The 25,880-nt window shown below is 43.3% G+C and overlaps 1 protein-coding gene across 1 annotated transcript in view; it reads right to left on the bottom strand.

Annotated features, from left to right (window-relative positions):
* SCEL (sciellin) overlaps positions 1-25,519 on the bottom strand; it is a 184,279-nt gene extending 158,760 nt beyond the window's left edge. Inside the window, exons 1-4 of the mRNA XM_038742716.1 lie at positions 25,471-25,519; positions 9,091-9,159; positions 6,149-6,266; positions 649-708 (exon numbers count right to left, since the gene is read on the bottom strand). Coding sequence (XP_038598644.1) covers positions 649-708; positions 6,149-6,266; positions 9,091-9,133 — 221 coding nt within the window. The 5' untranslated portion in view covers positions 9,134-9,159; positions 25,471-25,519. The remainder of the gene's footprint in view (positions 1-648; positions 709-6,148; positions 6,267-9,090; positions 9,160-25,470) is intronic.
* Positions 25,520-25,880: the final 361 nt, after the last annotated feature.

The following is a 25,880-nucleotide window of genomic DNA, read 5'->3' as shown; positions in this document are numbered from 1 at the left end:
GAGAGTGGTAAATTGTCATTTATGTATTTATATTTGTATCTTTCTCCCCCTCTAGACTGTAAGTTCCTTTTGGGCTGGAAATGTGTCTACCAACTCTGTTCTATTGTTGTATCATACTCTCCCAAGTGCTTAGAACAGTGCTCTGCACAGAGTAAGAGCTCAATAAATACAACTGATTGATTAAATAGTCCATTTCTTCTCTCCTTTTGAAGCCCCACAGGGTATCAATCAATCAGTGGTCTTTATTGAACACATACTGCGTGCAGAGCACTGTACTAAGCACTTGGGAGAGTGCACTGTAACAACAGAATAGAGTTGGTAGGCACATTCCCTGCCTGTTTACTTGTTCTGATGTCAGTCTCCCCGCTTCTGGACTGTGAGCTCAGTGTGGGCAGGGATTGTCTCTATTGCTGAAATGTACTTCCCAGGCACTTAGTACAGTGCTCTGCACACAGTAAGCACTCAATAAATACTATCGAATTGAATCAATTGAGTCTAGAACTCTCCTGCAGTGAAGAGAACACAGTCCTGAACTTCATCTGTTTTATTTCACATCAACAGTTCTGCTGCCCACCCTGGAATCCTTTGTTTCCAAAAATGCCAATATATAGTCCCACAGTCTGGAAGCAATCCCTCAGAGGAACGCACCTGTCTAAGGCATCATGTGAGCCATGACGGTGAAGCACAGCTCTACTGGCGTTTCCATCTCTGCAAGTGAAAAGAAAGTCATATATTGGAGTTACTACATGATAAATACAAAACCAAGAGAGAAGTCGCACAATCTAGTGGAAAGAACATGGGCTTGAGAGTCAGAGGGCCTGGGTTCTAATCTTGACTCTCCTACTTGCCTGTTTTGTGACTTTGGGCAAGTCACTTAACTTCTCTGTGCCATCCGTTTCCTCATCTAAGAAATGGGGATTCAATACCTGTTCTTCTTTTTAGACTGTGAGCCCACTCTTTTAGACTGTGAGCCCACTGTTGGGTAGGGACTGTCTCTATATGTTGCCAATTTGTACTTCCCAAGCGCTTAGTACAGTGCTCTGCACATAGTGAGCACTCAATAAATACGATTGATGATGATGATAGACTGTGAACCCCATGTGCGACTGGGACTGTGTCTAACCTGATGATCTTATATCTACCCTGACACTTAGTGCTCCTCCCCCTTTTAGACTGTGAGCCCACTGTTGGGTAGGGACTGTCTCTATGTGATGCCAATTTGCACTTCCCAAGCACTTAGTACAGTGCTCTGCACGTAGTAAGCGCTCAATAAATACGATTGATTGATTGATTGATTACTAAGTGCTTCACAAATCTCATTATTTTTATGATTGTTGATATTATTATTTGGTAGGAGCAAAGAGCTTGTAATTCTATGTCACAGGTTTCTGTGCTTCATCCCGAGCAAAAGAAGACAAGCCTTACTTGTTTTAGCCAGTCACAACTTGAATGATCAAGATGATAGGAAAATAGCTTCTCAGAACAAAGGGCTACTATTCTAGCATACTATGATAGTTCTGTTTGTTACAATGATAGAATGAGGCAAATGTTCACCATGGGGTGGGAATATCCATTTGCAATGTCCTTCAAACTGCCACCCTTATCAGAAAGGTGATGCAACAATATCCTCTTTCACTCCATTTCTGCTGAATTTTGAATAAGGATCAAATCATGATTATTTTTGTCCATTCACCTCCTCATCCAACAGAAACTCCTTAGCATCGGCTTTAAGGCACACAATCAGCTCGTTCCCCCTACCCACACCTTATCTTGCTGCTCTCCTACCACAAAACCAATCCCACACGCTTCACTCCTCCAATGCCAATTTATTTACTCTATCTTGATCTCATCTATCTTGCCACAGAACTCTTGCTGTGTCCACCCTCTGGTCTGGAACTTCTTTCTCCTTCTTTGTCCGACAAAGAATAATAATGATAGCATTTATTAAGCGCTTACTATGTGCAAAGCACTGTCCTAAGCACTGGGGAAGTTACAAGGTGATCAGGTTGCCCCTCGTGGGGCTTACAGTCTTACTCCCCATTTTACAGATGAGGGAACCGAGGCCCAGAGAAGTTAAGTGACTTGCCCAAAGTCACACAGCTGACAATTGGCAGAGCTGGGATTTGAACCCATGACCTCTGACTCCAAAGCCCACACTCTTTCCACTGAGCCACGCTGATTCTCTAACCACTCTCCCTACTGTCAAAGCCAAGAAGCAGCATGGCTCAGTGGATACCTTGGGCAAGTCACTTCACTTCTCTGTGCCTCAGTTGCCTCATCTGTAAAATGGGGATTAAGACTGTGAGACCCCCATGGGACCACCTGATCACCTTGTACCTCTCCAGTGCTTCGAACAGTGCTTTGCACATAGTAAGCACTTAATAAATGCCAGTATTATTATTATTATTATTATCTGCCCCAGCACTTAGAACAGTGCTTGGCACATAAGAAACACTTAACAAATACTATTATTATTATTATTATTATCTATGCACTTGGAGCTGTATCCTTTAAGCATTTGATTCTCACCCCACTCTCAGCCCCTCAGCACGTATGTACATATCTACCATTTATTATAAAGTCTGTCTCCTCCTTTAGGTAATAAACTCTTGGTCGGCAGGGATCGTGTCTACCAAGCCAGCTGTATTATTCCAAACACTACGTAGAGGGGCGGGACACTTGGGGCTCACAGTCTTAATCCCCATTTAACAGATGAGGTAACTGAGGCACAGAGAAGATAAGCAACTTGTCCAAGGTCACACAGCGTGCGAGTGGAGGAGCTAGGATTAGAACCCAGGTCCTCTGACCCTCAGGCCTGAATTCTTTCCACTAGGCCGTGTTATTTCCTTTGCCTAGTTATCTAACCAAAGATAATTAACCAAAGATCGTGAGGTCTTGTATTAAGCAAAGCAGTGATGTTTCAAAAATACAGGCAAGCTGTGAGACCCCGAGTGCCCTGTTACCAGTGGAGTGTCCCATCCCTCTCCTACGATTACAGAGAGGAGTCTGTGCATGCGCAAAGTTGCATCAACACAGGCCCCAAGCCAAGTAAGTACAAGCACTATCCTGCTGGAGAAACTACCCCGAATACTCGAGCCTGCAGAACCAGGCAACCAGTCAGACACCATTTTCCTAGGGAGCCGCTGGGGAATCACCTCATCTGTAAAATGGGAATTAAGACTGTGAGCCCCCCTTGGGACAACCTGATCACCTTGTAACCTCCCCGGCGCTTAGAACAGTGCTTTGCACATAGTGAGCGCTTAATAAATGTCATTATTATTATTATTATTGAGGTTGCGCTGGGCTACTGTTAGAAGATTCTGTGGAGATTCCAGGTTTCCAGGGTTGGTGTCCCAGATGGAGATACTTTCCCAAGCCTTTAAGACAGTGCTCTGTTCACAGTAAGCACTCAATAAATACGATTGACTGACTGACTCTGTGGCCAGCAGTGGCGACAGCAGCTAAAGGACTTCTGGCGTGGAGCAAGTCAAGCAATAGGCTGTTTTAGGCGAATGTTGGGTGTGTGCGTGTAGGGGTGTGTGTGTGAGAGAGAGAGAGAGTGTGTGTGTGAGAGAGAGAATGAGAGAGAGAGAAAGTGTCTCTCTCCTCTGGGTGAGTCTCTCCTTTCAGTTAATAATGATGGCATTTACTAAGCACTTACTATGTGCAAAGCACTGTTCTAAGCGCTGGGGAGGTTACAAAGTGATCAGGTTGTCCCATGGGGGGATCACAGTCTTCGTCCCCATTTTACAGATGAGGTAACTGAGGCCCAGAGAAGTTAAGTGACTTGCCCAAAGTCACACAGCTGACAATTGGCGGAGCTGGGATTTGAACCCATGACCTCTGACTCCAAAGCCCGGGCTCTTTCCATTGAGCCACGCTGCTTCTCTGCCTCTCCCACCTCGTCGTAGTTGACTGCCCCTGCCCCAGTAGAAGCCCTGCCAATAATACTGACACTGCAAAATGTGGTGACTAGAAAAGTCCTTCTCATTTCCCTTTGTTGGTAGCAGGAACACAAGCGAGCAGTGGGAAGTTCCCACCCCACCTCACTGGACCACCTCAGCGGAAACCCAAATCTGGCTAAATGGTGAAGGGCTTCTCACCCCAATCCCCAGAGGCTTTGTGGAGCTCTACTGGGGGAAAGGCGGGGTGGGGGAGTTCTGTTCTCCCCTGGCACCTCCAAAGGGGGTTACAGAGGGGCTCTGTGGCTCCTACTGCATTACTGGGGTGAGGGAAAGTGGGTAGGAGAGGTGGAAGAGTGAGACAGGAAAGCAAATGTAATGGTGAATGGGTCCACAATCTCTTCATTGTTCGCTTTCTTTCCCTTTTCCCCTCTACATTTGTCTCCTATCTGCCACTCTTCTCTCCAACCTCCTTCTCCCTTTCCCTTGCCTTTCCCGCTCCCTCTTTCTCTTTCTTTCCCTCTTCCTCTCCCTCTCTCTCCCTGTCCTTTCCCTCTCCCTTTTCCTCTTCCTCTCCCTCTCGCTCCCTCTTCCTTTCCCTCTTCTTCTTCCACTTCCTTTCTTCTCTCTGTTCACGTTTTCCCCCTCTGCGAGTGACAACAGCTATCGCTATGAAGAGTTGTTGCTGTAAAGGAGTTGCGCAGTGCAATAGCATCATATTGCAGTGACGTTCACATTGCAGCAAGGGGGACGCATAAACTGTGTTGGTTGGTTTTTGCAACCAGCTGTTCAGAGGTCTCATTTTCTTTGGCTCCTCTGCACAAAAACATTGCCCCACTATGTACTAGGCAAACGAGTGCATACGTCTAGAGAAGCAGCTTGGCCTAGTAGACAAAGCAAGATCCTGGGAGTCAGAAGGGCCTGGGTTTTAATCTCAGCTCTGCCACTTGTCTGCCGTGTGACCTTGGACAAGTGACTTCACTTCCCTGTGCTTCATTTCTCTCATCTGTAAAATGGGGATTAAGACTGTGAACCCCATGTGGAACAGGGACCGTGTCCAACCTGAATACCTTGTATCTACCCCAGTGCTTGATGAATATTAAGTGCTTAATAATAATAATAATGATGGCATTTATTAGGCGCTTACTATGTGCAAAGCACTGTTCTAAGTGCTGGGGAGGTTACAAGGTGGGGCTCACAGTCTTAATCCCCATTTTACAGATGAGGTAACTGAGGCCCAGAGAAGCGAAGTGACTTGCCCAAAGTCACACAGCTGACAATTAGCAGAGATGAGATTTGAACCCATAAACTCTGTCTCCAAAGCCCGTGCTCTTTCCACTGAGCCATGCTGCTGCTCTGCTTAACACACTGCTTAACAATAATCCTAATTATTACTGTGCTACTGAGGTTACTTAGATTATCACAAATTTCAATGTGGAACAGTGCAATCCTGTCAAATGTTGAAAAGTAAATCTGTTATAGAGTGTATTTTTCATTAACTTCTCTGGGCCTCAGTTCATCATCAATCGTATTTATTGAGCGCTTAGTATGTGCAGAGCACTGTACTAAGCGCTTGTACTTCCCTCATCTGTAAAAAGGGGATTGACTGTGAGCCCCCCATGGGACAACCTCATCACCCTGTAACCTCCACAGCACTTAGAACAATGCTTTGCACATAGTAAGAGCTTAATAAATGCCATCATTGTCAAGTGCTTAGTACAGTGCTCTGCACACAGTAAGCGCTCAATAAATATGATTGAATGAATGAATAAATCACACTTTTTTTTCCAAAATTCTCTGAATTCAGTCTTCTAAAACAGGTGTTGCTGTCACTAAAGCGAAGTAGTGAAGTTTTGCAGTAGTCACCTTTCTAATGAAAAAAACTTGAAAACACAGACAGTTTTTCGGCAGGGATGGAAATGGAGTGAGGGTGATGGATTCAGGACAATACCCACGAGCTATCTGACCTGGGAGACCACATTTTTGCCTACTTTGGCTCCAGTAGTGTGACATCATTTTCAAAGGACATATAGTTGGATGGTGGTGAGAAAGAAAGGAGGAGAGCATGAAATACAGGTGAATAATAATAGCATTGCAAGGCCCCCTCACACATTCAACTTTTAAGCTTTACAGAATCAGGGAAAACAACCCAGCAGTTAATTCCAACAAAATCACTGGCCTGACAGAAGTTCTTCAATCTGTACAAAATTGTCTATTTTAAAAATAAACGTCTTTGGTCGTCTTACTTTTCCTCCTCTGATCTTTTCTTTATCCAGCTGTTATCCTGCAAGAAAGTTCTTCTCTTGTTAATGTCGTGGAAACCCTGCGGCTTTAGTGTGATTCCATGAGTGGGATTCTTTGTATCTATTGAAAGGAATGAAAACGAGTTGAAACAATACGTAAAAGATGAATTTTTTCTTATAAAACCGATTGTTACACTGGGTTTCAATATTCCAAAATAAGACTCCCTTGCAAGGAAGAACAAATCCCTCACCTAGAAGAAGCATGGCCTAGTGGATATTGAATGACCTGAGAATCAGAAGAACTGGATTCTAATCCCAGCTCTGCTACTAGTCTACATGTGACCTTGGGCAAGTCACTTAATTTCTCTATGCCTCAGGTACCTCATCTGTAACATGGGGACCAATCCACCGATCAATTATATTTACTGAACGTTTATTGTGTGTGTGGCACTCTAGTAAGTGCTTGGGAGAGTACAATATAACAGAGACATTTCCTGCCCACAACCATCTTATAGTCTAGAGGGGGAGACCGACCTTAATTAAAATAAATAAATTATGGATATGTAAATAAGTGCTGTGGGGCTGCAAGTGGGGATAATAATAATAATGGCATTTATTAAGCACTTACTATGTACAAAGCACTGTTCTAAGTGCTGGGGAGGTTACAAGGTGATCAGATTGTCCCACAGGGGGCTCACAGGCTTAATCCTCATTTTACAGATGAAGTAACTGAGGCACAGAGAAGTTAAGTGACTTGCCCAAAGTCACACAGCTGACAATTGTCAGAGCCGGGATTTGAACCCATGACCTCTGACTCTGAAGCCCAGGCTCTTTCCACTGAGCCACGCTGCTTCTCATGAATAAAGGGAGCTAGTTAGGGGGATACAGAAGGAAGTGGGAGAAGAGGAAAGGAGAGCTTAGTCAGGAAGGCCACTGAGAGGAGGTGTGCATGGGTTCAAATCCCGGCTCCGTCGCTTGTCAGCTGTGTGACTTTGGGTAAGTCACTTCACTTCTCTGTGCCTCAGTTACCTCATCTGGAAAATGGCGATTAACACTGTGAGCACCCCCATGGGACAACCTGATCACCTTATATCCTCCCCAGCACTTAGAACAGTGCTTTGCACATAGTAAGTGCTTAACAAATACCAAGATTATTATTAATTATTATTATTATTATTATTATTATTATTATTATTATTATCATTAAGCCTTGATGGGGGGAAGAGCAATTGTCTGTCAGATATGAAAAGGGAGGGCATTCCAGGCCAGAGGCAGGAGGTCGGCAGCGAGACAGGCAGGATCAAGGCACAGTGACTAAAGCTCTGAGCCCCGTGTGAGACATGGACTGTGTTCAACCTGATTAGCTTGTATGTACCTCAGTACTTAGTACAGTGCCTGGAGCATAGTTAGAGCTTAATAGCATTAAAAAAGAAACCAAACCTGTGCCACAGTGATAACCAAAGATCAAAGGCAAGTCCTGGATTGACCCCAATCCAAGTGGTGGGGATGCCAACTGAAACTAAATCTGCAGCCTGTTCATTCATTTCACTCAACTGTATTTATTGAGCACTTAATGTGTGCAGAGCACTGTTCTAAGCTCTTGGGAGAGTTCAATATTACAATAAACAGGCACATTCCCTGCCCATAATGAGCTTAGAGTCTAGAGGGGGAGACAGACATTAATATAAATAAATAAATTACAGATATAGTAGTAGTAGCCCACAGGGCTTGGCTCTAGTATTGGGCATATCATATCTTGGGCTTGATGGGGAGGAAACTCACAAGGATATTTAATGCACCCAACAGCTTACATTTGTAGTTTACAGCTAAATCGCTCCAGGGCAATCTCCTAAAATTCACCACAACTTTTTCCAGTGCCAAATGGTGAAGAAATGCCTTTTGGGGGGGTCAACTGACGTTTCCTTTTCACCACAATTGATGAGGAAGTTCCTTCAGAATTACAGACAGGATTCAATCAATTTAAAGGAAAGACGCCTAAGATGCCCTACCTCTCACTGTCCAAGAGTTCACTGACTCGAAGCAATTTCAATAGTCCACCGTTGTTATCCATTAAGGAAAGGGAATATGGCAAAAATCTCTCATTGTTAATCTTTTTTCAGGTCTGTTTTAGCAATATTCAGCGTGGCCTATTGGAAAGAGCACGGGCTTGGAAGTCAGAGGATGTGGGTTCTAATCCCAGCTCCGCCACTTGTCTGCTGTGCGAACCTGGGCAAGTCACTTCGCTTCTCTGTGCCTCAGTTCCCTCATCTGTAAGGTGGGAAATAAGACTGTAAGCCCCAAGTGGGACAACCTGATTACCTTAGAACAGTGCTTGGCACATAGTAAGCACTTAACAAATACCATTAATTATTAGTATTATTATTATTGATACACATATTGTTTGAATCTAGTGAACATCAACAAAGGAAATGTAGACAACAGTGATGGAATCATCTGCATCAAAAACACACATGTGTGACAATGCTGGTGAGCTACATCACCATTTCTGTGTCCGGTGCAGATGGGGCATGTTCTCATTTCTGTACATGATACAAGTGAGCTATGTTATTTTGGTTCCTGCCTCAGGTGAGCTACATATCATCTTTGGGCCTGAGAAGCAGCGTAGCTCAGTGGAAAGAGCCCGGGCTTTGGAGTCAGAGGTCATGGGTTCAAATCCCGGCTCTTCCAGTTGTCAGCTGTGTGACTTTGGGCAAGTCACTTAACTTCCCTGTGCCTCAATTACCTCATCTGTAAAATGGGGATTAAGACTGTGAGCCCCCCATGGGACAACCTGATCACCTTGTATCCTCCCCAGCGCTTAGAACAGTGCTTTGCACATAGTGAGTGCTTAATAAATGCCATTATTATTATTATTATTATTATTATTATTACAACAGGTGAATTACATTGCCAGTTCTGTGCCTGGCACAGGTAAGCTACATTACCATTTCCAGAAGGGGATGTTCTTCTCAGGGCAAAAGCTGACATGTTGTTGGCTGCTTCCCAGTTTTGATCTGAAAGTAAATGAAAAAAATGAATTGAAGAATTTGGACATAAGGATAGTTTAAAGACCCACCCCCCCCCCAAACAAAAACATTCTGCATCGACCACAATTTAATCAAATTGGAACTATATAGCAATATGGAAGAAAATCAATGAACATTTTCTTTCTCCTGACTTCTTGGCCAGGCCTTCTAAAAAGCAGAGAAAATTTATAACGATCTGGAATCTCCAGTGTGGTTCACCAGCCTTCTTGAGAAAACTATGACTCTACCACCTTATTAATAATAATAATAATGATGATGGCATTTGCTAAGTGCTTACTATGCACATTCACATTGTGCTTGTGCTTTTCTTTAATTTAATTGCAGAAATCGTTTCTCAACTTGTCACCCAGTACTTATTTGAGCATATTATTTGGCAATAGAGAAGCAACATGGCTTAATGGATAGAGATTGGGCTTCGGAGTCAGAAGGTCATGGGTTCTAATCCCAGCTCTGCCACTTGTCTGCTGTGTGACCTTGGTAAAGTCAATTCATTTCTCAATTCAATCCTCATCTGTAAAATTAGGATTGAGACTGTAAGCCCCACATGGGACAGGGACTGTGTCCAACGCAATAAGCTTGTATCCATCCCAGCGTTTAGTACAGTACCTGCCACATAATAAGCACTTAACAGATACCATTTTCCATATTCTGAGTATGCTTATAACTTCTACTAAGCTTCAAAAACCTTTACTTAGGAGATCAGTATTCTAAATTTCAACCTTTTTCTGAAATTATAGATGTCAAATAGACATAGTAGAATCAAGAGAAGCAGTGTGGCTTAGTGGATAGAGCAAGGGCCTGAGAGTCAGAAGGTCATGGGTTCTAATCCTGGCTCCTCTGCATGTCTGCTGTGTGAGTTTGGACAAGTCACTTCTCTGGGCCTCAGTTACCATCTGTAAAATGGGGATTGAGACTGTGAGCCCTATATAGGACGGGGACTGTGTCAATCCTAATTTACATCGACCTTAGTGCTTAAAACAGTGCTTGGCACATAGTAAGCACTTAACAAGTACCACAATTATTACTATTAGATAACAGACTGCTGCAATAGAAAAAAGTAACTCCAAAGATAAGAGCTTCTCAAGACATTAAATCAAAATAGAATGATAGAGTAAAATCTTTTCGCTTTGATGATGTTGCTAATGATAATTATGATGGAATTTATTAAGCACTTCTTATGTGCCAAGCACTGTACTAAGCCCTAGAATAGGAACAAAATAATCAGGTAGGACACAGACTACAGTCTCTAGACTGTAAACTTGTCTCCAGGCTGCAAGTTTGTTGTGAGATGGGAACATGTCTACCAGCTCTGTTATAGTGTGTTCTCCCAAGCTCTTTGTACATTGCTCTGCACATAGTAAGGGCTCAAGAAATGTAATTGATCGATTGGTTAGTCTCACATGGGGCTCCGGCAAGGTGGTCATTAATGATGTTGGAGACACTGGTCTTACTGAAGCGAAGAGGGTGGAAACTGGATTCTAGAGATCCAGAAAGGAAGTCGAGGCAGCAGGTGAATGCAATCCATCTGAGCAGTTTGGACAAGAACAGGAGCAGGGAGATTGGCAAGGGTGGTGTTGATGGTTTTAGTCATGGTGGTAGTGGTAGGGATAATGGTGGTGGTGATGGCAGTGAAGGGGATGTCTTTAGAAGATTTTTTTTTTTCATTTTAGTATGGGTGAGACCTGGACACAATTGAAGGCAGAGGGAAAGGATCCATCAGAGAGTGAGCAGTTGAAGATGGCAGTTCAGTATGGAAGAAGAATGGGCCCCCGCGTTTTTATATGGTGAAAAGAGATGGAGTCGGAGACCTGGGTGAAAGGGGTCAGTCTTGAAACCAGCCTCTTTAGAGGTGGCAAGAAGTGCCTGGCACATTCTAAGCACTTAAAAATACCATTTTTAAAAAAGATAAAAGATTAAGGGAAGCAGTCTGGCTTAGTGGAAAGAGCACGGGCTTGGGAATCAGAAATTGTGGGTTTGAATCCCGGCTCTGCCACTTCTCAGCTGTGTGACTTTGGGCAAGTCACCTGACTTCTCTGTGCCTCAGTTACCTCATCTGTAAAAGGGGGACTAAGACTGTGAGCCCCACGTGGGACAACCTGATAACTTTGTATCTGTCCCAGTGCTTAGAACAGTGTTTGGCACATAGTAAGTGCTTAACAAATACCATTATTATTATTATTATTATTATTTGGAGGTGAAGCTGGAGTCAGGAGGTGAGGGAAAAACTTTGGGGAAACTCAGGCCTGATGGTTTCAATTTTTTTAAATAAAATGATTGGCTAGGTCATGAAAGAAGATGCGGGGAGAGGGCTATTGGGGGTTTCAGGGTTGGGGAGTTGAAGTTGTGAAATAATTAGTGGGAGAAGTAATGGGATATGTAGCCTGGAAGGATTAATTTGAAGTAGTCAAAGTGGGACTAGTGTCTGAATTTCCACCAACAGCACTCCTTGGAACCAGCGCAGAGTTGGAGCAAGTGGATACTATGGAGGAGATCCAAGGCTGAGGACTGTAGGAACTGATAATAATAATAATAGTATTTGTTAAGTGCTTACTATATGTCAAGCACTATAATAAGCACTGGGGTAGATACAAGCTATTCAGGTTGGACACAATCCCTGTCCCATCTGGGGCTCAGTCTTAATCCCCATTTTACAAATAAGGCAACCGAAGCACAGAAAAGTGAAGCGACTTGCCCAAGGTCACAGAGCTGATATGTGGTGGAGTCAGGATTAGAACCCAGGTCCTTCTCACTCCCAGGCCTGTGCTCGAGGCCATGGGTTGGAGAGGGAGTTGAATTAGATGTAGCAGCTGGTTTTAGTGGAGTGGAATTGGACATTAAGAGAGGGGTGGTTGGGTAGAGATTCCAAATGGATCATGCTAATAATTTTATCATTAATTATGTCACCTTGGAGCTTGAAGAGCAGCTACATTATCAATCAATCAATTGTATTTATTGAGCGCTTACTGTGTGCAGAGCACTGTACTAAGAGCTTGGGAAGTACAAGTTGGCAACATATAGAGACGGTCCCTACCCAACAGTGGGCTCACAGTCTAGAAGGGGGAGACAGAGAACAAAACCAAACATATTAACAAAATAAAATAAATAGAATAGATATGTACAAGTAAAATAAATAGAGTAATAAATATGTACACACATATATGCATATATACAGGTGCTGTGGGGAAGGGAAGGAGGTAAGATGGGGGGATAGAGAGGGGGAGGAGGGAAAGAGGAAGGAGGGGGCTCAGTCTGGGAAGGCCTTCTGGAGGAGGTGAGCTCTCAATAGGGTCTTGAAGGGAGGAAGAGAGCTAGCTTGGCGGATGAGGGGAGGGAGGGCATTATATACACATAACTATGCAAATTATTAATACAAACTGTGAGCCCACTGTCAGGTAGGGACTGTCTCTATATGTTGCCAATTTGTACTTCCCAAGCGCTTAGTACAGTGCTCTGCACACAGTAAGCACTCAATAAGTACAATTGATGAAATTTATGTGGACCGTAAGTTCGTTTACCTCCCATCTGACCTATTGCCCAGGTCCTGCCTCTGGTCTGGAAAGCCCTCCCTCCTCAAATCCGATAGAAAAAATACTCTCCCCACCTTTCAAATCCTTACTGAAGGCACGTCTCCTCCAAGAAACCATCCTCGACTAAGCCCCCCTTCCCTCTTCTCCCACTCCCTTCTACATCGCTCTGGCTTGCTCTCTTTGTTCATCCCCCCTCCCAGCCCCATAGCCCTTATGTACACACCTGTCATTTATTTCTTTACATTAATGTGTATCTCCCCTGCCTAAACTGTAACCTCATTTTGGGTAGGGAATGTGTCCATTTATTGCGGCACTGTACTCTCCCAAGCGCTTAGTATAGTGCTCTGAACACAGTAAGCGCTAAATAAATATGACTGATTGATTGAATGAATAATCAGGTCGGACACAGTCCCTGTCCCACAGGGAGCTCACAGATTAGGTGGGAGAACAGATATTAATCCCCATTTTCCAGATGAGGAACACAGAGGAGCTAAATTCAATTCATTCATTCATTCAATTGTATTTATTGAGCGCTTACTGTGTGCAGAGCACTGTACTAAGCGCTTGGGAAGTACAAGTCGGCAACAGTCATAAGAGGAGTAATAGTAGTAGTAATAGCAATAGTATTTATTAAACAATGTGTGTGTAGAGTTCTGTACTAAGCACTTGGGGAAAAAATACATAAGTGAGAGTTAGACATGATCCCTGGCCATCCAGGGGCTCACAATTTTAGAATAAAACACAAGGATGGTAAGGATGAGGTGGTTAAAAAAAAAGAGGAAATCTGAATGTGGTTCATATTTCCTTTAACTCCTCAAATGTTCTCTTTGCAGGCCTTAAAGGCTATAGGTAGGGAAACAAATGAGAGGGTTTGGGGTTTGGTTTTGTCTTTTTTTGTCATGAATGACTTGCTTAAAGTCACATAGCAGGCAAATGGCACAGCCGGGATTAGAACTCAGGTCTTTTAACTCCCAGGCCAGTGTGCTTTCCACTAGGCTGTGCTGTTTTTAGTTTGGCATGAGTTCCTACTCCAATCCTAATCCAGAGAAAATTAAATTTGCTTTCATTTTATAACAATAATAACAGTGGCATTTGTTAAATCCTTATTCTATACCAAGCGCTCCTACTGAACCCTGGGGTAGGTACAATATAAGCAGATCAACGTGAGAATGGAAAAGGTCAAACTAATGCTTAAAAATGGAAAATAGTGTAGGAAGATTTCAACCCTCTTCCACAATCAATCCCTGAAAACGTGTCAGCCTTCACAAAGGCAATAAAACAGCCAAAATAGATCATTTCAAAAGGGTAGTGATGTTGATGCTTGTTTGACTTTCTTGGTGTGAAAGAGTGAGAGAAAATAGCTTACACTGAGTGAAAATGATTCCTATTCCAAATCACATGGAAATAAGATAGGGCCAAAGAATATTCGGGTAGGGTGCTATATTTAACTTTTTGAAATAAAGGAATTGATTGTAAATAAGGAAATGGAAATTCTGTAGAAAAAGAAGAAAGCCATTTCCTTGGCTTATGTACCGACTGGAGAAGTAGAGGGATTTTCTTGAATTTTATTCAGCAAATAGGCATTAGAGTAACTCCAAACAGATTTTTGGGTCGGGGACTTGAAGGTCGAGGAGTTTTAGCCCTCCTCCATCCCCTCCCATCTATTTATTTGTATTGATGTCTGTCTCTAGACTGACATCATTGTGGGCAGGGAATGTGTCTGTTTATTGTTGGGCTCCTTGGTGAGCAGGGGCCTTTGAGGAGATCATGAACATCTAAGGCATAATCCACGCCAGAGAATAGCACTGCTAACGATAACAGAGAGTAGTATGCTAGTGGAAAGAGTACAGGCTTGGGAGTCAAAAGACCTGGATTCTAAATCTGGCTCTGCCATGAGAAGCAGCGTGGCTCAGTGGAAAGAGCACGGGCTTTGAAGTCAGAGGTCATGGGTTCAAATTCTGATTCCGCCAACTGTCAGCTGTGTGACTTTGGGCAAGTCACTTAACTTCTCTGTGCCTCAGTTACCTCATTTGTAAAATGGGGATTAAAACTGTGAGCCCCCCGTGGGACAACCTGTAACCTCCCCAGAGCTTAGAACGGTGCTTTGCACATAGTAAGTGCTTAACAAACACCATTATTATTATTTATTATTACTATTTGCCTGCTGTGTGACCTTGGGCCAATCACTTAACTTCTCTGTGCCTCACTTTCCTCATCTGTAATTTTTTTTGTGTGTTATTTGTTCATTCGATCATATTTTTGAGCACTTACTGTGTGCAGAGCACTGTACTCAGCGTTTGGAAAAGTACAATACGACAGTAAACAGACACATTCCCTGCCCACAATGATGTCAGTCTAGAGACAGACATCAATACAAATAAATAAATTACAGATATGCACATAAGTAGTGTGGGACTGGGAGGGGAGAAGAACAAAGGGAACAAGTCAGGGTAATGCACACGGGAGTGGGAGAAGAGGAAAGATGGGGGCTTAGTCTGGGAAGGCCTCTTGGAGGAGATGTGCCTTCAATGAGAAGCAGCGTGGCTCAGTGGAAAAGAGCCCGGGCTTTGGAGTCAGAGGTCCGGGGTTCAAATCCCGGCTCTGCCCATTGTCAGCTGTGTGACTTTGGGCAAGTCACTTCGCTTCTCTGTGCCTCAGTTACCTCATCTGTAAAATGGGGATTAAGACTGTGAGCCCCCCATGGGACAATCTGATCACCTTGTAACCTCCCCAGCGCTTAGAACAATGCTTCGTACATAGTAAGCGCTTAATAAATGCCATTATTATTATTATTATAAGGCTTTGAAGGGGAGTAGAGTCATCGTCTGTCGGATTTGAGGAGGGAGGGCACTCCAGGTCAGAGACAGGAGGTGGGCCAGGGGTCGGTGGTGAGACAGGTGAGACCGAGGCACAGTGAGAAGGTTAGCATTAGAGGAGTGAAGAGTGCGGGCTGGGTTGTAGAAGGAGAGAAGTGAGGTGAGGTAGGAGGGGGCGAGGTGGTAGAATGCTTTAAATCAATCAATCAATCAATCAATCGTATTTCTTGAGCACTTACTGTGTGCAGAGCACTGTACTAAGCGCCTGGGAAGTACAAGTCGGCAACACATACAGACAGTCCCTACCCAACAGCGGGCTCACAGTCTAGAAGCCAATGGTGAAGCCAATGGTGAGGAGTTTTTGTTTGATATACAGGTGGATGGGCAACCACCGGAGTTTTTTGAGGACTGGGGTGACATGTCCTCTATGTTTTTGTAGAAAAATAATCCAGGCAGCAGAGTGAAGTGAGGACTGGAGTGGGGAGAGACAGGAGGCTGGGAGGTCAGCAAGGAGGTTGATGCGGTAATCCAGGTGGGATAGGATGAGTGATTGTATTAGTAATAATAATAATGATGGCATTTGTTAAGTGCTTCCTATGTGCAAAGCACTGTTCTAAGCGCTGGGGGGATACAAGGTGATCACGGTGTCCCACGTGGAGCTCACAGTCTTAATCCCCATTTTCAAGATGAGGTAACTGAAGCCCAGAGAAGTTGTGACTTCATTCATTCATTCATTCAATCATTTATTGAGCACTTACTGTGTGCAGAGCACTGTACTAAGCGCTTGAGAAGTACAAGTTGGCAACATATAGAGATGGTCCCTACCCAACAGCAGGCTCACAGTCTAGAAGGGGGAGACAGACAACAAAATAAAACATATTAAAAAAATAAAATGAATAGAATAGTAAATATGTACAAGTAAAATAAATAGAGTAATAAATATGTAACACATATACAGGTGCTGTGGGGAGGGGAAGGAAGTAGGGTGGGGGGATGGGAAGGGGGAGGAGGGGGAAAGGAAGGAGTGGGCTCAGTCTGGGAAGGACTTGCCCAAGTTCACACAGTAGACATGTGAGGGAGCGGGATTAGAACCCATGGCCTCTGACTTCCAAGCCCGTGCTCTTTCCACTGAGCCACACTGCTTCGCTATTTAATTAATTCTATTAATGTAGTAGCAGTTTGGTTGGAGAGGAAAGGGCAGGTTTTAGCTACGTAGTGAAGGTGGGACTGACAGGATTTAGTGATGGATTAATATGTGGGTTGAATGAGAGAGAGGAGTCAAGGATAATGCCAAGGTTATGGGTTTGTGAGACAGGAGGTTTGGTGGTGCCATGTACAGTGATGGGAAATTTGACTATGTGCCAGGCACTATACTAAGCGCTGAGGTTGATATAAGGTAATTGAGTTGGACACAGTCCCTGCCCTACATGGGACTCACACTCTCTTAATCCCCATTTTACAGATGAGGTAACAGAGACATCAAAAAATGGGGAACTCGAAGATGAACCTGATGAGGGACAAGGACTGCATCCAACCTGATTGCCTTGTATCTACTCTAGCGCTTAGTAGTAATAATAATAATAATAATAATAGCATTTATTAAGTGTTTAATACATGCAAAGCACTATTCTAAGTGTCGGGGAGATTACAAGGTGATCAGGTTGTTAGTATGGTGCTAGACTCATAAGTAAGTACTTAACAAATACAATTATTATTATTGTTAGCTGTGGCCGGAGACCACAAGACAGTCTTTTCCAAAAGCCAGAAAGAAAGAACTGTTGTTCTTATCCCGTTTTCCAACCACACCCACTGAGCTGAGAGTTTAGTGCCTGCGGTTTGTTGAACAGAGAGGAAAGAGCTACATCTGCTGTCAGTTCTTTAAACACAAACCACAGATGTATCGAACCTCGTCAGAATAATAATTGCGCTATGTACCAAGCCCCGTACTAATCACTCACCATAGTGCTCTGCACACAATAAGCACTTAATAAATACCATTACTACTACTATTAATAATAATAGTGGTATTTGTTAAGTGCTTACTGTGTGCCAGGCACTGGACAAGCAAATGGGGTTGGACACAGTCCCTGTCCCACATAGGGCTCCCAGGCTCAATCCCCATTTTACAGATGAGATAACTGAGGCCCAGAGAAGTGAAGTGACTTGCCCAAGGTCATACAGCAGACAAGTGAAGCAGAAAAGAAGAGAAGCAGCGTGGCTCAGTGGAAAGAGCCCGGGCTTTGGAGTCAGAGGTCATGGGTTTAAATCCCGGCTCCGCCAGTTGTCAGCTGTGTGACTTTGGGCAAGTCACTTCACTTCTCTGGGCCTCAGTTCCCTCATCTGTAAAATGAGGATTAAGACTATGAGGCCCCCCCCTGTGGGACAACCTGATCACCTTGTAACCTCCCCAGTGCTTAGAACTGTGCTTGGCACATGGTAAGCGCTTAATAAATGCCATTATTATTATTATAAATGTCAGAGCCGGGATTAGAACTATGACTTTTGATTCCCAGGCCTGAGCTCTATTACTACGCTATTTCAGCTGCAAGGAGGTGGACAGGGGAGGAACACACGGCAAAACACATATGTGGCTTTTATTATTATAAAGATATATAATTATATAGTAATATTTTATATATAATCATAATAATAATATTAATGGTATTTGTTAAGTACTTACTATGTGCCTGGTACTAAACTAGGTGCCCGGGTGGACATAAGCAAATCGAGTTGGACCCAGTCCCTGTCCCATGTGGGGCTCACAGTCTTAATCCCCATTTTGCAGGTGAGGTAACTGAGGCACAGCAAAGTGAAGTGACTTGCCCAAGGTCACACAGCAGACAAGTGGCAGAGCCAGGATTAGAACCCATGCTCTTTGATTCTCAGGCTCATGCTCTATCCACTATGCCATGGTGTCCATGTTTGCCAGTTACAGGCAGAGCACGAGGTAGCCCTCAGCCCTCCTGATTCCCAGAGCAATGGTCTGTCCACTGGAATGACAACAGGTCTAAATGATGATGATAATTGCAATACACAACAACAATAATAATTCATTCAATCGTACTTATTGAGCGCTTACTGTGTGCAGAGCACTGTACTAAGTGCTTGGGAGTACAAGCAGTGCTCTGCAAATAGTAAGCGCTCAATAAATACGATTGATGATGATGGCTCAGTGGAAAGAGCCCGGGCTTTGGAGTCAGAGGTCATGGGTTCAAATCCCGGCTCCACCAATTTTCGGCGGTGTGACTTTGGGCAAGTCACTTCACTTCTCTGCACCTCAGTTCCCTCATCTGTAAAATGGGGATTAAGACTGTGAGCACCGTGGGACAACCTGATCACCTTATAACCTCCCCAGCACTTGGAACAGTGCTTTGCACATAGTAAGTGCTTAATAAATGCCATTATTATCATTATTATTATTATTACAAGTCAGCAACATATAGAGACAGTCCTTACCCAACAACAGGCTCACAGAGAAGCTATCGACCTCACAAATGGGAGCTTTGAAGTGTATAAATCTGTGTCCTGCCATGCCATAATTCAATTCAATCGTATTTACTGTGTGCAGAACAATGTACTAAATGCCTGGAAAGTACAATTCAGCAACAGAGACAATTCCTACCCAACAACGGGCTCACAGTCTAGAAGGGGGGAGACAGACAGCAAAACCAAATAAGTAGTTAAGCATCAACAGCATCAATATAAATAGAATTATAGCTATACACACATCATTAATAAAATAAGTAGAATAATTTGTTCAATCATATTTATTGAGCACTTACTGTGTGCAGAGCACTGTACTAAGCGCTTGGGAAGTACTTTGTACATATATACACAAGTGCTGCGGGGCGGGGAGTGGGGGTAGATCAGAGGGAGGGAGTCCGGGAGACGGGGAGGGGAGGAGGAGCAGAGGAAAAGGGGGGCTCAGTCTGGGAACCAAGCCCCTCGCTTCCCCTGGCTCAAAGCCCCGTGCCCTGAGAATTGGAGAAGGGTGAAGAATACTCCTCAGGAACTCAGAAATCACACTATTCTCCACTGAGCCATCTTGCAATGTCCACAGTGGGCTCACAGTCTAGAAGGGGGAGACAGGCAACAAAACAAAACCTGTAGACGGGTGTCAAGTCGTGAAATGTGGTGGTGTCACGTGTGTTGATCCTAGACGGTTTCTCCAGGGAGGCCCCAGCGTCCCCCAATATTCCCAGGTCTGCATCGGCATCAGAGAATTCAAAATGAAAAACGGCCAATGAAAGGCTCCGGCTTTCCAAACCAGGGAGGACAAACTGAAAATCAGACTGCCCAGTAAACAGTTAGACAGACGACTAAACTATTCCTCAAATTCTTAAAGGGTCAGACGGGACCAGGGAATATCCAGTCAGAAGTTCAGTAACTTGCCGTGTGCGATAGAGCATGGGCCTGGGAGCTAGAAGGACCTGAGTTCTAATCCCGGCTCCGCCACTTGTCTGTTGTGTGACCTTGGGCAAGTTACCTCACTTCTCTGGGCCTCGGTTACCTCAGCTGTAAAATGGGGATTAAGACTGTGAGCCCTAAGTGGGACAGGGACTGTGTCCAACCTGATTAGCCTGGGCAGCAGCCGCGTGGGAGAGACTTGAGGGTGGAGACTCAAGTTGACTACCCGCAAGAAGACGGTGGTATTTTTACCCAGAAAATTATCTGGATTCACTATCGGAACAATTGCAGATGGAGGTGGGGCGTTCTGGGAGAGATGTGGCCTTGGAGACGACTCGACATCGTAAGACAAGACCCCAGTGCTTAGAACAGTGCCTGGCACATAGTAAGCGCTTAACAAATACATTATTATTATATTTCAAGGCCAGCCATGTCCCCCATCCCCTCATCTCTTTCCCTTCTGGCTTATTCCCTCTTCCTACCCGCCCCCAACTCAAGAAGGCAGCAGTTCCTACTTCCTGCAGGAGATGGTGATGATGGTATTTATTAAGTGCTTACTATTGTGGCTTAGTGGAAAGAGCACAGGCTTGGGAGTCAGAGGACGTGGGTTCTAATTCTGGTTTCGCCACTTGCCTGCTGTGTGACCTTGGGCAAGCCACTTATAACTTCTCTGTGACTCAGTTACCTCATCTGTAAAATGGGGATTAAGACTGTGAGCCCCACGTGGGACAACCTGATTACCCTGTATCTACCTCAACGCTTACAACAGTGCTCGGAACATAGTAAGTGCTTAACAAATGCCATAATAATAATAATAATAATACTATGTGTCAAGCACTGTACTATGCGCTTGGGTAGATACAAGCTAATCAGGTTGGGCACAGTCCCTGTTCATTCATTCATTCATTCAATCACATTTGAGTACTTACTGTGTGCAGAGCACTGTACCAATCAATCAATCAATCATATTTATTGAGCGCTTACTGTGTGCAGAGCACTGTACTAATCAATCAATCAATCAATCGTATTTATTGAATGCTGTGTGCAGAGCACTGTACTAAGTGCTTGGGGAATACAAATTGGCAACATATAGAGACGGTCCCTACCCAACAATGGGCTCACAGTCTAGAAGGGGGAGACAGACAGCAAAACAAAACATGTAGACTGGCGTCAAAATCGTTAGAACAAATAGAGCCTCCACATGAAGCTCATAGTCTTCACACCCATTTTACAGATGAGCGAACTGAAGCACAGAGATGTTAAGTGATTTGCAGAACTCTTCATTCCACTTTCCTGCCATCATGACCCACAGTTGCCAAGTCCCATCGCGGCCTTCAAGCTTAGGGTGGCTCTTTGGGGCTCTGACTCTGTAAAATTTACATTTTACATAGAGGCATGGAAAGTCTGGGATACAAAACACAGTGGATGAGTGGGAGAGAGTTGAGAGATGGTGAGTGTGAGGAAACAGAAAGAGATTAAAAGAGATTCTCTCTCTGACCTAGGAGCTTTAATGGGTGTGCTCAGAGGACTGAATTGGCTGCATCAGGGAGGGACTTGAAGAGGTGTGGACAGATAGAGATGTGGATAATTAATACAATGTCCAAATCTACAAACATTAATGGCAACAGTGCCACAGCGGACATCTTTTTGTGTGCCCGATGTAATTTTTTTATTTATTTTAATGTCTGCCTCTCCCTCAGAATGTAAGCTCACTGTGGGCAGAGAACACGTCTGTTGTAGTGTTTTATTGTACTTCCCAAGTGCTTGGTACAGTGCTCTGCACACAGTAAACACTCAATAAATACTGAATGACTGACTGGCTGGGATTGTGGGCCCTTGCATTGGCCTTTACAGCCACACATACACTCATAGGTGAACTTCACTGTCAATGATGTGACAAAAAATATCTATATATATCTATATAGATATATATAGATAGATACATTTGAGACCAATGGAAAAGAAAGCAGGCTTAAAGGACATGGGACATGATATTACTACAGATTCAGTGCTTAAAGCAGTGCTTGGTACATAGTAAGTGCTTAATAATAATAGCAATAATAATAATGGCATTTATTAAGCACTTACTATGTGCAAAGCACTGTTCTAAGCACTGGAGAGGTTACAAGGTGATCAGGTTGTCCCACGGTGGGGGGCTCACAGTCTTAATCCCCATTTTACAGATGAGGTAACTGAGGCACAGAGAAGTTAAGTGACTTGCCCAAAGTCACACGGTTGACAATGGGCAGAGCCAAGTTTTGAACTCATGACCTCTGACTCCAAAGCCCCCGCTCTTTCCACTGAGCTACGCTGCTTCTCTATATGCTTGTGTATATATGTACGTAGTTATAATTCTATTTCTTTATATTAATGATGTGTATACATCTATAACTCTATTTATATTGATGCTATCGTTGCCTGTTTCCTTGTTTTGATGTCTGTCTCCCCCCTTCTAGACTGTGAGCCTGTTGTGGGCAGGGACTGTCTCTATTTCAATCAATCAATCAATCAATTGCATTTATTGAGCGCTTACTGTGTGCAGAGCACTGTACTAAGCGCTTGGAAAGTACAAGTTGGCAACATATAGAGACAGTCCCTACCCAACAGTGGGCTCACAGTCTGAAAGGGGGAGACAGAGAACAAAACCAAACATACTAACAAAATAAAATAAATAGAATAGATATGTACAAGTAAAATAAATAAATAAATAAATAAATAGAGTAATAAATATGTACAAACATATATACATATATACAGGTGCTGTGGGGAAGGGAAGTAGGTAAGATGGCGGGGGGTCGCTGAATTGTACCTTCCAAGCCCTTAGTACGGTACTCTGTACACACTAAGTGCTCAATAAATATGACTGAATTGACTGAATAAGGGAGAGCAGGTACTTTAATCCCTTAATAAATACCATCATTATTATACCCACGGTGGTCTAGTGGAAAGAGCCCAGGCCTGGTAATCAGAGAGCATTCATTCATTCAATCGTATTTATTGAGCGCTTACTGTGTGCAGAGCACTGTACTAAGCGCTTGGGAAGTACAAGTTGGCAACATATAGAGATGGTCCCTACCCAACAGCGGGCTCACAGTCTAGAAGGCATGTAGCTCTACATGCATTCATTCATTCATTCAATCGTATTTATTGAGTGCTTACTGTGTGCAGAGCACTGTACTAAGCGCTTGGGAAGTACAAGTTGGCAACATATAGGACGGTCTCTACCCAACAGCGGGCTCACAGTCTAGAAGGCATGTAGCTCTACATGCATGGGCTCTAATCCTGTCTCTGCCACTTGTCTGCTGTGCTACCTTGAGCAAGTCACTTCACTTTTCTGTGCCTCAGTTTCCTCACCCGTCCACTGGGGATTGGTCTTCCTCCCACTTAAACTATTAACCCTCAGTGGGCCTGTGTCCTATCAAGTTTCACTGCACCTACCATAGAGCTTAGTCAGTAAGTCAGTCGTACTTACTGAGCGCTTACTGTGCTCTTGGGAGAGTACAATATAACCATAACTAGATACATTCCCTGCCCACACTGAGCTTACAGTCTAGAGCTTAGAAGTAGCAGAGCTTGGTACAAAATAGTTAACAAATGTCGGAATTATTATTATTGTTAGTAATAATTATAATCAGACAGTAAAATTGGGGTGGTTTAGCACCTGGAAATACATATTTTGCAAGATTGAGCATGACTGAAAAAAAATTGCACACATACTCCCTTTCTAGCTGTACAGAAACAAAGACCCTCTGGCTTGGGGCTGTGGTTGTCATTTCAGACCTTGGAGCAACGTTTTGTCGTTAAGAAGGTAAGTTATTAATACATACTCTGTCACACATCTAATCTACATCCTAATTAGCATTAGCATCTTAAGTCGCAATCATTGGACTTTCCAATATGAACTTTCATTTGTGAGTTTTATAAATTTAGAGGTGACAAAATGACCTGACTCAAAAGTAAGCCTGAGCATACCTCATGAACAAATAAACTGGGTTTATCTTCAAATTCTTTATTTTAAATTATTAGACTACAGCAAATATAACCCAGGGTACAGTCCCCTTAAAATGAAACAGACAGCTGTCAATGTTGGAATGTCTTTCATATAACAGTTGATGTGGGTCGGTGTGATAGAGTAAGAAAAAATGTCATTCTTTAGGACAATAAAACTGGATTGAGGACAATGCAGACTGGTTGTAAAATTGCTTGTGGGAGAATCAGGAGGATGTGCAGAGCACAGAACAGTGCTCTGCACACAGTAAGCGCTTAATAAATGCCATTATTATTATTATTATTATTATTATTATTATTATTATTATTATTATTATCTATACTTTTCGTCTTACATCATAGCTCGGTCCTCTGTCCTTACAACTGTCAGAAACTTTAGTCATGGAAAAAACATGCGTGAAGGAAGAGGTAAGCTGCCAAATTATTTTACAAAAGTGTTTTAAATCACTTGTCCATTCATATCAAAGAACAACCAAAACTGGTTTTTCAGGACCTGGGTGGGGATGTTTCTATCTTGAAAGAGAAACAGAGCTTGGAAATTGTCCCCGATATAAATTAATCACCTGCTTTGTTAGATTTCCGGCTCTATATAAAGCTGCTGGCATACCACACATAAGTCACAGACAAAACTTAAAAGTCAACATGCCCGATACAATAATTCCCATCAACAAGCCCCCAGGTATGGCAGGGAAGCTTGTTAGGGGGTCTTGTTCTATTATTTTGCTTTTGACAACTGTTGCATCTCCAAGACCTTGAAATATTTCATAGGTCACAGAAAATTCATAAAATTTTCATAGAAAATTCCTCATTTTTGCTTTATATTTCACTGAAATGATAATTTCATTTTTTCAATTTATACTCAGAGAACAACTACAAGGTTGTCCATTGTTGTTTTTACTTTTTCTGTACATCGTACATTCGGTTTTCATCTTGGTAAAATTCCCCCACATCAGACAAGGAGACTTGAAAAATGCCAAGGGAGTTCTACTTTCTGTGATCCCTGAAGTACATAAAAAAGAGAAGCAGCGTGGCTCGGTGGGAAGAGCACGGGCTTTGGAGTCAGAGGTCATGGGTTCAAATCCCGGCTCCGACAATTGTCAGCTGTGTGACTTTGGGCAAGTCACTTCACTTCTCTGGGCCTCAGTTCCCTCGTCTGTAAAATAGGGATGAAGACTTTGAGCCCCCCGTGGGACAACCTCATCACCTTGTAAACTTCCTAGCACTTAGAACAGTGCTTTGCACATAGTAAGTGCTTAATAAATGCCATTATTATTGTTATTATTATTATAAATGCCTAAAGCTGAAAACAGAGTAATGTGAAACCACAACAAGGAATGACGTGGGCATTAATGGAAAGAACCCAATAAAATTTCGCTCTCTGAAGACTGGTTGAAAGGCCAATCAAAGCTTAACTGAAAAAAAAGAACAGCTACAAAATAAATTCCAATGTTGTGAGACCGAAAGTGCAAAAGGAGTCTGAAATATCTATATTTAAAGGCATTTATGAAAGCTCAACTTACCTCTCTCGGGGAGGAAACCCGTTCACGTTGGGTGAAAGTCAGTAGTGATCTTACCCCCGAAACGGAGGTGTAGCTAAAGTTTCCAGAATGTAGTATCAACCTCCATCTGACTGGCTAGAAGAACAGTTCTGAGACTTCTCCCTGAGTGGCTGAGTCATTCAGGGAGGAGATGGATGTTGTGAAAAAGACTACTACCTAGTATAAATGCCAACTCAATTAAATAGAGGGCAGAGTTTATGGTATTTTACATTCTTTGCATAATACTATGCTTAAAAATGACACACATACACCAAGTCTCCCACCACATTCACAGGAGCAGGTAAGGCTCACAGGTTTTCACTAGGTGGATAAAAAGAAAATTCAGTTTACAGCTTAATCTGGACCTTTATTAAAGTATCACCTAGGAAAGG

This window comes from Tachyglossus aculeatus, chromosome 2 (assembly GCF_015852505.1).
Source record: "Tachyglossus aculeatus isolate mTacAcu1 chromosome 2, mTacAcu1.pri, whole genome shotgun sequence".
NCBI classification, from domain to species: domain Eukaryota; kingdom Metazoa; phylum Chordata; class Mammalia; order Monotremata; family Tachyglossidae; genus Tachyglossus; species Tachyglossus aculeatus.
Note: the sequence above shows the minus strand (reverse complement) of the source record. Positions and strands in the feature narration are given on the sequence as shown.